The sequence below is a fragment of the Coenobita brevimanus genome, chromosome 52 (genome assembly GCF_032717465.1).
Source record: "Coenobita brevimanus isolate Jiangsu-jjx chromosome 52, ASM3271746v2, whole genome shotgun sequence".
Classification (NCBI taxonomy): domain Eukaryota; kingdom Metazoa; phylum Arthropoda; class Malacostraca; order Decapoda; family Coenobitidae; genus Coenobita; species Coenobita brevimanus.
Window position 1 is genome coordinate 1,877,938 of NC_137005.1, and position 13,655 is coordinate 1,891,592.

Here is a 13,655-nt window from a genome sequence, read left to right on the forward strand (position 1 = left end):
TGTCACCTATACCAACACATCAGTCCTGAATGAGGCAGCGCTAGCATGTGTGCAATACGGGCGGTGAGTATCAGCGACGAAGTGATGCGTGACAAACAGGAGAATCGCTGAGCCTTAGATAATGGCTATTTTATGTACAGTTTGCCCAGAATCTTCCTCCCTCCCTCTCCCCCCCCCCTCTCTCACACACACACACACACACACACACACACACACACACAAATACTCACATAAATGTGAGGGCCATAAGTAGGTTTGCCGAGGCCCCGAAGAAGAACTGCGCCCCTGGGAAGATCTGCACGGTGGAGTGGTAGACGGCGGTGTAGAGGGAGAAGCTGATCATAGGCATCACCCCGTCCAGCGCACCCAGCACCGCAGACACCTTACCTATAACACCACAAACAGCATCATTACCACGACTCTCCTTCGTACAATTGCGAAGAGTATTATCGAACACCGAGCACCGTGGAAACCTCACTTGTACCACCACATAATAACACCATCAGCATCATTTATCCTTTGTACAATTGCGGACAGTATTATGGACCTTCTACCACAGGGGATATCATGCTCTTAACACCACACCTATCATTATTACTATTATTTCTCCTTTGTGCAAGATCACTCTTGTCCATCGCACTACGTACACCTTATCTGAACTGACTGACTGCTTGACCGACTAGCTGACTGATTGATTGAGTGACTATTTGACTGATTGGCTGACTGAATGATTAATTGTTTGATTGGTTGGTTATTGCTTGCATGATTGACTGAGTGACTGAACGAGTGAGTGTGTGACTTTCTGACTGACTGGCTCAGTGATGAACTGATTGGTTGATTAACTGACTGATTGATTCGTTGATTGACTGATTGATTGACTGCCTGACTGACTAACTGACTGAATGATTAATCGACCGACTGATTGACTATCTGACTAACTGAGTGCCTAATACAATGCCCAGCCTGGCTGCCGAAATGCCGAGGCCACAACATGCCCTCAGACAGCTAAAATGAAAACCAAGACCCTAAAAATAAGCCTAAATAGAATGAAACGAGTAAAAATAAAACTGAACATAAACATTTCACCTTTCCGTAAACACCAAGCTCGATATTATTATTAGTATTTCTCCCCTGTATACATTTGGGCAGAAATACAGCTGATCTTTTTACTCAAACAATTATGAGAGTCTTACACAGTATTTTGAAACGTTGTTTGGCTACGAGGGTTGCAACACTGGGTTTCGAAAGTCACTGGTCACCGTCATGTTATTTATCGTATTAACTGATATTTATGTTCGGAGTAATATACGTAATTTCCTTCACATAATTATCAACTTTCCTGTACTATTCCTCTATAGTTCCTTCACCATGACTTGGGTGAGAATTACCTTATTTTTAGCTTATTTCCCATATCTCATTTGCATAATAAGACAAATTCTAAGGCTCTACATTCTTTCCATAACAGTTTTTCCTTCATGGCTGGCGCTACAATCCAGTGTTCATGACTTGGCAGAGGTCAAAGTCACTACGGTTCTATTTCATTTCCATAATACTTTTTCGTGACTAGCTTCATATTGCATTGGTACTTTCTTCGCACGGCTCAGTAGCAGAATAAAGACAAACCTAAAGGTCTACATTATTTCCATTGCACTTCTTCGTGACTACAGCCATATTCCAGTGCTAATTTCTTGGTACAGATTAGTGTTCAAAATGGAGGCATTTTTTGGCCAAGTAAAAGCGAACAGAGTACGGTATAATGAACGGAATGGGACATGCAACATTATTATTTTTGTAAATTCATCCAGTAATGTATCGCTACTGAAGTACTCATTATTATTCTTCCCCTCCGCCTCTTCCTACTTCTCCTCCTCTTCCTCCTCCTCCTCCTCCTCCTCATCATCATCATCATCATCATCCCATATGTAATTCCCACCTAAGAGTCTGGATGACGTAGAACTAAACAACAGTACAAAGAATGATAAAGGACAAAAAGAGACATGAAAAAGAAATTATCAGTTCAACAGACCACGCACTCATTCACACATCATCCCAGCCTTCAATTCCCCGTAGCTCCCTTGTCGCATCCACTGTTACCTAAAATATGAACCACGTCAATTCGATCACATTTATTTTACTCTTGATAATGCCAGAGAGAAATAATTAGCTTACTCCTTCACTCCGATTACTCCAATGGCTAATATGTAAATGGAAATAAGTATATGGTGCTGTACATTGGGAAGATCTTTTTAGTACTGAACGGGTCTGTGAAGTCTGTATCTAACCCCCGACCTAATAAATAATAATTAAAAAAAATAATAATGTAATCGTCTGGAGATAATAATAAACTGGAAATATCTCACCGGATTCAAACAGCGAAGGGAGATCTCACATTGTGAAAAGGCAAATGAACGTTATAATCTAAGTATAACCGGATTTCGAAAACTCGTCAACTGAGGAATATGGTCTGGTAGTAGGCAAAATAAAAACGTAAATAAATAAAGATAAATATAACAACAGGAAGTAATAATAATAAAGACGTTCTCGTAGTAAAGGAGTTAACTAATTGACGGTGATTTTATTCAACCCACGACTAACGTTAAAAATTGGAGATACAGATATAGCCACCACTGCCTCATTTGGTAAGAGAAGCCTTTCGAATATCGTCTGGTGATAAAAACTATGAAATAACAAGTCCCTGTAGTGCGCGGGTTAAGGGAAATCTCTTGTAGCAATGGAGTTAGTGAAGGCTATATTCTAACCCCTCCAAAACTGAATAAAATCGTCTGGTACTAGTAAAAAGTTGAAAAATCATGCTCTTGTAGTAGGGATTCTTTTAAGCTGTACCGTCGCCTGCTGAGTGGGGAGTATGGAGCTCTTCTCGTAAGCTGAATAAATCGTCTGATGGGAGCAAGACGATAAAATTACTTGCTCGTAGTGAAGGGGTTATTATCTGCCCAGTATAAGTTGTGGTGTTCTGTCTTGAGGCAAATAAAATCGTCTAGTGAGAGTGAAACAAAAATGAATAAGTAAACCAATAAATAAACAAATAAATAAATAAATATCTATCTATTCATCTAGAGTCAGACGCCTTAATCCCGTTAGGGGTGGCCATAAGCGAATAGCCTCCATGTCGCTCTGCCCCTTGCCATTATGCTGCTCTCCCCCAGATCACACCCCCTTCTCTCATATAATACACAAACAAACGCATAAATAAAATGAGGTGCTCGTAATGAAGGGTTCCGTCAAGTACGCCTCAGCAGCTACTTAGTATGGGCTATGGTGGCTGCCTGCTTGATCATCCTTTAACAGGCAGGCAGTGACCATGGAGGAATACATGAGCAGGAAAGGATAGACGATATTGATGTGTATTAAGAAGAAGAAGAAGAAGAAGGAGGAAAAGAATATGATAGAGGAGGAGGAGGAGGAGGAAAAATAAATGGATGATGATGAAGAAGATGGATGATGATGATGATGATGGAGGAGGAGGAGGAGGAGGAGGAGGAGGACAAGAAGACGAGGAAGATCATGAAGAAAAACAAGAAGAACTAGACCTACACCTGCTAACTACACGAAAGTCATTAATGCAAACAATACATTCATAACGACCCCGTAACATATCAGATACACCCCAGGGCTTGACAAATGGTCCTGGTACAGTTACGGACAATAATAATGGCCCACTTTTTTGCAGAACAGTCTTGAAACTCGTACATAATATTTGGAAATGTGTGTTTGTGTCCCCAGGCAAGCGTCACTAGGTTTCAAAAGTCATTGCCCAGTGTCTCATTATTTATCGCAACTAAGTGAACTGATATTTAAGTTCTCAGGTGTACACAGACCTCTGCATGAACTCCTCCAATCTGATGCCCTTGTTCAGTTATATTGTTGCCATCTCGTTCAGCTTGGGACAAATTTTTCAAACAGAGGGAGTTTAATACAGCCTTCGTTAATCTCATCACGACCAGTTTTTGTTTTTATTAATTTATTTATTTTTTCAAGTTCAATAAAATCACGTGGTGGTAGCATGATTAAAAAAAAAAAAAAAAAAAAAAATCATGCTCAAGGCTCGTACACAGAAACTTGCAAAACACCCCTTCACTCCGATGACGTCTTGCTATCTCCAGACGATTTTACTCAGCTTGGGATAGACTTCTGGAACTGGAGGGGTTACTTCAGCCCTTTATTAAACCCATCACAGCTAGAAGTCTTCCCCACGTCGAATAAAATCGTCTGACAGCAACTAGATTAAAATACTACTTCTACTACAACTATATTACTACTACTGCCGCTACTACAACTACTACTACTATATATATATACCGGTATCTATCTATCTATCTATCTATATAGCCTTTGTGGTACAGTGGTAGAGTGTGCGTTTCGCACGCTGGCGGACGAGGGTTTGCCTCCCGCCAGAGTTGTAAAAACTTTGGGAATCTTTCACCGAGCCACTTGCTACTTTGGCGGACATAAGGGGTGCTGTGGTTGAACCAATGTCGCATACTCGTATGCTTGCACCGAATCGGCTTAAGGTGGGCCGATTACACTTGGTTCACAGACTACACACACATCCAAAGCCACTAAACACTACAATTACACTGACAAGCACTTCTCACCCTACATACAGTCTCTACTAAACTGCCTAAGCCACTGGGTAGAGATACATTGGCTGTATCGTCCCTACTTCGGTAGGGATAGGCCGGTCCTGCAGTGGACCTCAACGGCTGATGATGATGATATATATATATTTATATATATATGTTTTATATATATATATATGTTTTATATATATATATATATATATATATATATATATATATATATATGTTTTATATATATATATATATATATATATATATATATATATATATATATATATATATATATATATATATATATATATATATATATATATGTTTTACGCAGTGTCTCCTTTTATCGACAGGGCTAAGTCGTTCCCCCTGGGGAGGGGACTTTGGTTTTGGAGCGTGTAGCACTTTATGACCGGATGCCTTTCCTGACGTCTGCCAATGACCCTTGGGTGGACTCGAACCTCCGACCCTTCGGTCAGAGCGTTCTAACTCATTGAGCCATGGCTGTTACAACCAGTGACAGGAGAGCGCTACCTCTCCCTGCAGGGCAGCTAACCCGGGCGGGGAGCGAACTCGCGACTCTGCAGTCATGAGTAAGGCGCTCAACCACTGAGCCGCCATACTACTACTACTATTACTACTAAAAGACATCATCCTTCGCTACTGCAGGAGGATTTATTTCAGATTAGGAAGGGCCTTTCGTGGTGAATGGGTCAGTGGGGATTGTAATATCTTCAATACGACGATGTCTTCTGTAGTTTATTTTCACTACTGACAGACGATTTTCTTCAGGTTAGAAAATGTTACTGAGTACTGGGGGGGGGGGATAACATCTTCACCAGGCAGATGCCTTTTAAAAAATCATGTTGCTGCTTAATTCAAGTGATTTTATTACCTCCGGCAAGGAGGTTATGTTTTACCCCACGTTGGTTTGTTTGTATGGTTGTCTGTTTATCTGTTAGCAAGATTACTCAAAATGTTATGAACTGATTTGGATGAAATTTTGTGGAAGAGTGGCCATGGGCCAAGGAAGAAATTATCAATTTTGGGCCGGATACTAAATCCACGGATCCGGATTCGGCATTACGCAGAAAGTTATGAACGGATTTTGATGACATTTTGTTGAAGGGTGGGCCATGGGCCAAGGAAGAAATCATGAAATTTGGGGGGTGATCCGGACCAGAATCCGGAGTCTCCTGCACAATTTCTCCAAAATTTCTCAATGAATTTCAATGAAACCTTGTGAAAAGATGGGCCATGGCCCAAGAAAGTCTAGATTAAATTTTGGGGTGGATCCGGATCCGGATCCTTTATAATGACAATGGTATTGGCGGAGGTATGTGCTCTTCGAGCGCTTTCTAGTTTAATTATGCTGCAACTTATCAATGTGAGGTGGCTAGAAAAATTATCCTTAAAACTCGTCCAATAAGGAAGCTCTCCCCAAAGCAAAATAAAATCATCCAGTAGTACAAAAATTAAAAAAAAAGTAATGGCAGTGAGGAGCCTAATGATGGCGGTTTGTACTGTAACTCCTGCTGTTTGAAGTCTCTCCTAAGTGCAATACAATCGCCTGAGAAAAAAAAAAAAAAAGTTCTACAGGTTAAGTTCATTCAAATCGTTCAGCAAGATGAAGACGAGAAACAAATAATAACAGTCGTTATTATCCGCACAAGTTATACAGGGTGTCCCAGAACTTGGTGTATTGATTTCTTGTCCTTCTTGGGCTAACTTTGAATAAAACATGCTGCCACAACGAAAGCATCATTCTCAACCCTTATGAGTCTCCTAGAATTACTGACGACCTTATTGGGTTAAAATGGCTCACAACCTCCATCCTTAAGCTGTGAGGTCATTGGTAATTAAAGCCCCATGACGGTTGAGGATAGGATGCATACTGATGCAGCATTTATCAGTCATTATCAGTACAAGAATCACCTCCTGTAGTTAGTATGCCAAGCACTGGATCACTGGGTAGAGGTGCGGCAGAGGAATCCATGCATTACATTACACCACCCCGCTGTGCTGATGTACCCTCCCACCCACCCCCTGCCGCCATCCTGCCATTGGTATTCCAGGCTACACCACGCGGCAAAAACTTACACCACGGTCTGCCACTCCGTTATTGACCCTCCCCCCCACCCCTCTACCCAGCCCTCACATCCCTTTGTCTGGGGTCAGCTGTATATACTGAGTCTTATTACAATACAAAGTCATGCATAAACAGTCATATAACTGTATTGCCACCTCTTTCTTTACCTGTAATGATTTAAGTCTCTCTCTCTCTCTCTCTCTCTCTCTCTCTCTATGCAATAGGTAACGAATTGATGCATGGAAGCTTAATCAGTTAACTAAAAAGAAACCTATGAATTACAAGCTATGACTATCAGAATCATGTATTCCTAATGCACACAGCAATTGACCGCTACCCCTTCAGTCAGACAGCCTCTTCTGATTTTCACTCTGGTTACCGCCACACACTTCCCTTCTGCTTACGGGAAACTGCTCGGGGTGAAGGGGTTTAAGACACCTACGCCGAACAGTATTACAAGGTTGATAACTGTACTTATTTCACATTAACTTGGTCCAGATTTTCATCCTTTCGCAGCTTAATTCACGTAACTCAGTGTCAGAAAAAAACACTAATACAGCCTTATATATTTTTTTTTTCCACACCTCCCTGAAATTTGCAATTATTTTCGTGTTCATGATTATACAACTCGGCAATGAGGATGGAGAGACAACAAATTTAGGCCAAGTTAACGTAAAACAATCTTCATAATCGTGATATGTTATTGAAGGAGGAACGGGAAAGGAGAGAACAGAAGCACCCCCTATCACCGGTTCCTCATAAAAAAAAAAGAATAAAAAAAATAATTACTATAGGAAGGACATAAAGGGACACTGCAGAAACTTTCCATGTCTTTGGTATCTCATACAAACACAGCTCTTGGTAATGAGGAGGAAATTATTTTAAGTCTGTGAATCCTGTGCCCTAACTGTGGGGCGGCAGAACAAGGTAGCCTTAATCCTTTCAGTCCAGTACCTTTATTCATATATTTATTTATTTATCTTCTACCACCAGATAATTTAATTCAACTTATACCTTTTAGTAGTGAAGGGGTTAGTGGTGACTCTATAATTATAACTCCATATTAAACAGTCTGATCCAAAACGGAATAAAATCGCCTGGTTGTTGCATTGAATAAAAAATAAAAATACGTCATTGCTGTTTACAGTAACTACAGCTGAGCATAAATTCTCAAGCATATAACCTTTTCCCTTCCGTAAGATTGTTTTTTGCTGGAAGAGTAAGAGACAGTGTTAAGATTCAACGCTCTCCTTGCCCTGCCCTTCCTGCAGGACCACAGCCTATTCACGAAAAGCGTCTCGTTCTTAAGTCTGTTCATCAATCCACTTCCAGGCTGTGTGTATCTCGAACCGGCTGGAACCCACGGCATCCAGTTTATGAGCGGCAGGAGGCAGCGGAGGGAGCACACAATGTATCACTAATTTTTCCGGGACCTGCCATGGATTCCACACTGACTTTCTGGTTCACCTAAGACAACACAGCACCGGGTTACAAGTTACGGGGTGATGCTGTAACTGCCATTAGACATACGACAACGCAACACCGAGTTACGAGTGCATTCTATATCTCCTATTAGACTTACGACAACACAGCACCGGGTTACGAGTTGCAGGGGTATGCTGCAAATGCCATGACTTACGACAACGCAAACTCGGGATAAAGAATTACAGGGGTATTATGTACGTGTGTTCAGACTTACGACAACACCATACCGGTTTACGAGCTGCAGGGGTATTCTGTATGTTATTAGACCTACGACAACGCAGCATTACGACTTATGGGTGTATTCAGTTAATGTTATTGGACTTGCGACAACGCATCACCGGGTTACAAAGTACGGGGGTATGCTGTATCTGTTATTACGACTTCGTCGCTCTGAGGGCCGTAATTTAGGCTTTGTAGCATCTCCTCTTCACCGAGCTAATTTGCACATCACACCTTAAGATTCTATTGTACATTATATATATAGTTTCAATATCGACATACCTTAAATCAATAACGTTTAACTGGATGATGAGGTGTAAACTGCAGAAAAATCGCCAAAAAAGAGATGTAGCGAAATCTCCAAATCCAGAACGACCAATATTCAGACGCATGCTGTTCAGTTGTGGTATAGTCGGCCTTAGATCACCTTTCTCTTGTCCGCGTTTTGGGCAGTCTGTTTCTCATTGTCATTTGCATCGCGTCTGACACTGAGAAACTGATCGCTCAGAATTTTATTCAGTGAAATGGAGTGTTCGTATGCTGAATTATAATCTGACACACACGATCGAATGAGTCAGATATTGGGTTGTAGTACTAATGGCTTTGGATATTTCTTAGCACCTTGCCCCTAGTAATTTACTTTTCATTTTACACACTCATTTGCCTTTAGTATTTTTAATGCCAACTATGTCGATAACGGGGTTCCTAAATCCGCAGTCACGAGTATTGCTAAGGTTGCTCTTGAAAATTGCTAGAATACAACACAATGCAGAAAACTGACTTGAATCGCTCTTAAAAGCATTAAAATATTTAGAACGACAATAAAACCGAGCCAAAACACAGAGAATATAGCTAAATCTCTTGAAGCTAATCCAGTATATGGTTCCTTGTTCATTTCCGACCTCAGTATGATGAGCCCCTTACAGAACTGCTGTGTGCTTCTCATTACGAGTTGCTGGGATATTTTACGACCGCCATAATGCTACGTTGGTTCCCTTTCACGTGGGGACGAAGAAGAAGATGATGGAGGAGGAGGAGGAGGAGGAGGAGGAGGAGGGCAAGGGATATATTTATGCCTACTGGAGGGCTTAGATTTATGCCCATCCACTACACGAGGCCCATTAAGGAAGACAGTCAGGCTTTGCTAAGCCCAAGTTTTCCTCTAGAACATGGCTTGGAACAGTCGAATTAGCATCCAGATCCCTAACTGTGCCGCGGGGTGAAGAGGGTGTGAAAGGTACGCAGACTAGCACCTGTTTCATAGCTATTTATTCCGAATATTACTCTCTCTCTCTCTCTCTCTCTCTGGAATAGAGTACTAGAGCTGCCCCGACCACGAGAGAGAGAAATAAGGTAGAATAAGCAAAATGAATCGCTAACAAGAAAGTGTAACGAAAATCATTCAAGCTGACGAGGAGAGGAGTCAAGGTAGTATTTAAAAAAAAAAAAAAAAAAAAAAAAAAAAAAAAGGCATACACGCAAGAGACGAAGGCCGGGCATGACGTAAAATGTGGTATGAAAAACAGGCAACATGTGAGACTGAAACGAGTGGAGTTCCGGCCACGAGCGAGAGGAGACAGGAAGACCGAGGAGAGGAGGAGGAGGAGGAGAAGGAGAAAAAGAAGACGAAGAAGATGATGATGATGACAAAGAAGAAGAAGAAGACGTAGGAGGAGTAGGAGGAGGAGGAGGAGAAGAAGAAGAAAAAGAAGACGAAAAAGATGATGATGATAATGATAATGCTGCTGCTGATGATGATGATAATGATGACAAAGAAGAAGAAGATGAAAAGAAGAAAATGAAGAAGAAGAAGAAGATGGGAGGAGGAAGAGGAGGAGCATTAGTTGTATGAGTATGAAGAGCATGAAGTTCTTTGAGGTAGATAATTACAATGTTTTAATACACAAGAAGAAAAGGAACGAAAAGAATTACGCCTATCGACTACACATGTCCTTAAAGCAATCAATTTTGCCAAGTTTTATTATAATCAAGAGAAGTGCTCGTGGGCCCTTAGGGCCCTCTCGCACTTGCTCCTGGGGAGGGCTCCCGCGCTGCACACTCGCTTTCTCGTGCTTCGCACTCGTTTCCTCGTGCTTCTCATTCGTTTCCTCGCGCTTCGCGCGCGCGTTGCGATCATTTCAGGTAATCCGAGTCACGTTTATGTGCTCTTCTAGTCTAACGTTGTCACTATCGGCCGTCAAGGCGACATCGAAGGGCCCATGATGGTCCGTTTATGTGCTGTTCTAATCTAACGCTGTCACTTGGATTTTTTGCAGCTAACCTACTGATCGTGTTATTTGCAGCTTCGGGAGTGGAACCCAAGTTGTCCGAAAGCAAGTCCGAGACATTAACCACTCGGCCACGGCAACCTACCGGGCGCCGGGAGTGGAGCGGCGTTTTTTGGTCAAACTTTGATCGCTCATTGAATATAGTAAAAGTTTTTCAATCGTGATGGGACAAAGTTTTTTCACATCAGCGAATTTTTTGCGATTTTTGAGCCAATTTTGGTGCGATTTGAATGTGTAGGTTCGGCTGCCCAAAATACACACACAGACACACGGTTACTGCTATAGTATATTAGATTTATGAGGTTATGAAGGAAGACCGGAAGTTTTTGCGATGTTGAGAGAGAGAGAGAGAGAGAGAGAGAGAGAGAGAGAGAGAGATCGCTTGGAGGCAGCAGTAGTAATAGGAAATCCACCAAATCACATTAAACGGGCTAGCGGGAGCCTTATGGAACTGCTTCACTAAAATTAACCGTCCTTCAGCTTGTTAAAATCGTCTGCCAGCAGTATGGAAAAAATAGGCGTCACCGTATGCCCTTTCACTATGGGTTTTTTTGGTGATGGATGCCTTCACGTGGTGGTTCTGATGTAACAGGATAGCTACTCTGACTGCTTCTACAAACGTCCCTCTACTCCCTCCCCATCCTCACAAAAGGAGGCTTGTGGACCGCAGGAGAGGGTCAACTTCAGCCTACAGTCCATTGGGTTCAGATTCAGATAAACTTACAGAAAAAACAAAAAATTACTACTACTACTGCTTCTACAGCAACAAAGACTACTGCTGCTACTACTACTACTACTACTGCTACTACCGCTACTACTACTACTACTACTACTACCACCAGAATAAAGACTACTGCTTCTACTACTGCACCTCCGCCACCATCACTACCACTGCTACCACCTGCTACAGCTATATATATTTTTCTAACACATTCTGGCAACTTTCAGACGGTTTTGCGGAAGTCTGGCACTCAGGTAAATATAAATGCTCCCCAGCAACCCCTTCAGTCCAATGGCGTGTTTTATGGCTTTGTTTTTGCTGTCTCAGGCGATTTTGTTCAGATCTGGCAAGGCCTCGTAAAGTGAAAGGGTAAATGTAGGCTGTATCTAATCTCCCTAGTACGATAAGTCTCTCCAAAGCTGAATAAAATTGTCCATAGATAAAAAGAATAAAATAACAGAATAATCGGAGTGAAGGAGTTACTCTCTTCACCAGGTGAGCTCCCGTAAGCTGAATAAAATATTTGATGGTGTTAATAAAAGATATCATCGTACAGAAGAAGTTAAGCCTTATTCAAAGTGTAGGCAATGACTATAATGACTGAAGCAAAACATAGCCCCCTTTTTTACAATACCTTATTTAATATTTCTTTTTACAATCAAATGAGTTTACTGAGCTTAGAAAATACCCAGCCTAAAGAAAGAATCTGAAATATCAACAACCACTTCGGTGCAATGATGTATATTTGTATTCTGACTCTACTATTGCCACAAGATGTGATTTAGTTTGAAAAAAAAAAATAAAAAATCGATCTGAAAGATGGCCTACTGCTCCACTGCACTTAATTAAATACTAGAGTTCGTTCGCTTCTCCGGTCTTGTTAATAGCAGGATTCATAGACATTGGAATGTGACGTGGAGGAATGATGTGCATATTATTATCCATCCGTTGGCGACAGTATGCACTTTTCCCTACTGCGTCCCATTCAGGCATCTATGAATTCAACAGTAAAAAAAAAAAAAAAAAAAAAAAAAAAAAGCAGGGGAGGCGAACGGACATTTTGTATTTGACTGTACACCCGCCACGGACTTTACCACGTTAAATACCTGGCTATAAATTCGGGGCACGAACAGTGAGACTTATGACGCCGAAGCAACTGCCACGGTATTATTGGTCTGGTAAATGTGTTTGTGCAGACAGCGGTGGATGGATGGGCGGGAGGCTATGAGGAAAACGATAAGAGCTAAGCATACGGGGAGTGGATGTCATTTTTTGTTTTAGCATACCGGTGATAGGTGGCAGGAGAAAAATTTGGCTCTAAAACATTCGAGTAGTTTACGAGTGTCTGTGTATAATGTAATATGTAAACCGTGAGTGTAAGAACGAAGCTTACTTTAGCTTCCTCCCATCTCCTATGCCCGCTGTCTCCCTCACTCCCTTGCTGGTCATGTCAAAGGGATAAAAGTGTCGAACAAATCAGAGACAGACATCAGCTCGTTAAATATCCCCTGCCAGTTTCCTTATGCTGTATAAATGGTAATCTGCTGCAAGAGAAGTTGACATAATTGCATAAGTATTGACGGTAATAGACGCAGAATCTGACGCCGTTTGTGCTCACGAATCCAGAGTAGGCTGTGCAGTGTAAAGACGTGACTTGGGATGCCTCTGCACATTATATAACTGGAGCAATACCTATAAAACAAACCTAACGCCAGTACTGTGTGAACACTCATCAAACTCATACAAAGGTAAATGAGTGTGTGTGTGTGTGTGTGTGTGTGTGTGTGTGTGTGTGTGTGTGTGTGTGTGTGTGTGTGTGTGTGTGTGTGTGTGTGTGTGTGTGTGTGTGTGTGTGTGTGTGTGTGTGTGTGTGTGTGTGTGTGTGTGTTACCTGCTTAGTATTGCTTATAATTAAATGAATGACATACGCACAGCAGTTTTAAAAGTATAGCTCTCATAATTAACAAAGCATATCCTTTAGCGTCCATGTATTATATTACCCCACATCCATAATATCTAAACTATTATTAATCATATATTTGCATTCCAGCTTACCATTCCCGCGGATACACCCCCCCACCCTTTACCCCCTCCCTCACATCCTACCGCCCATCCACCCCCCCCCTCACCTCAGCGAACATAGTAAACAGACTAAAGATTTCGTGGCAGTTGCTTCGACGTCACAAGTTTTACTCTCCGTGGCTTGGAATTCTTAGCCAGGTGTGTGATGTGGGAAAGTCCTCGGGTGTACATTAGTCTTT

At 41.7% G+C, this 13,655-nt stretch overlaps 1 protein-coding gene across 1 annotated transcript in view; it reads right to left on the reverse strand.

Annotated features, from left to right (window-relative positions):
- LOC145400369 (putative peptidoglycan muropeptide transporter SLC46) overlaps positions 1 to 13,655 on the reverse strand; it is a 95,197-nt gene that overhangs the window by 1,158 nt on the left and 80,384 nt on the right. The window contains exon 5 of the mRNA XM_080272875.1: positions 231 to 387. Coding sequence (XP_080129001.1) covers positions 231 to 387 — 157 coding nt within the window. The remainder of the gene's footprint in view (positions 1 to 230; positions 388 to 13,655) is intronic.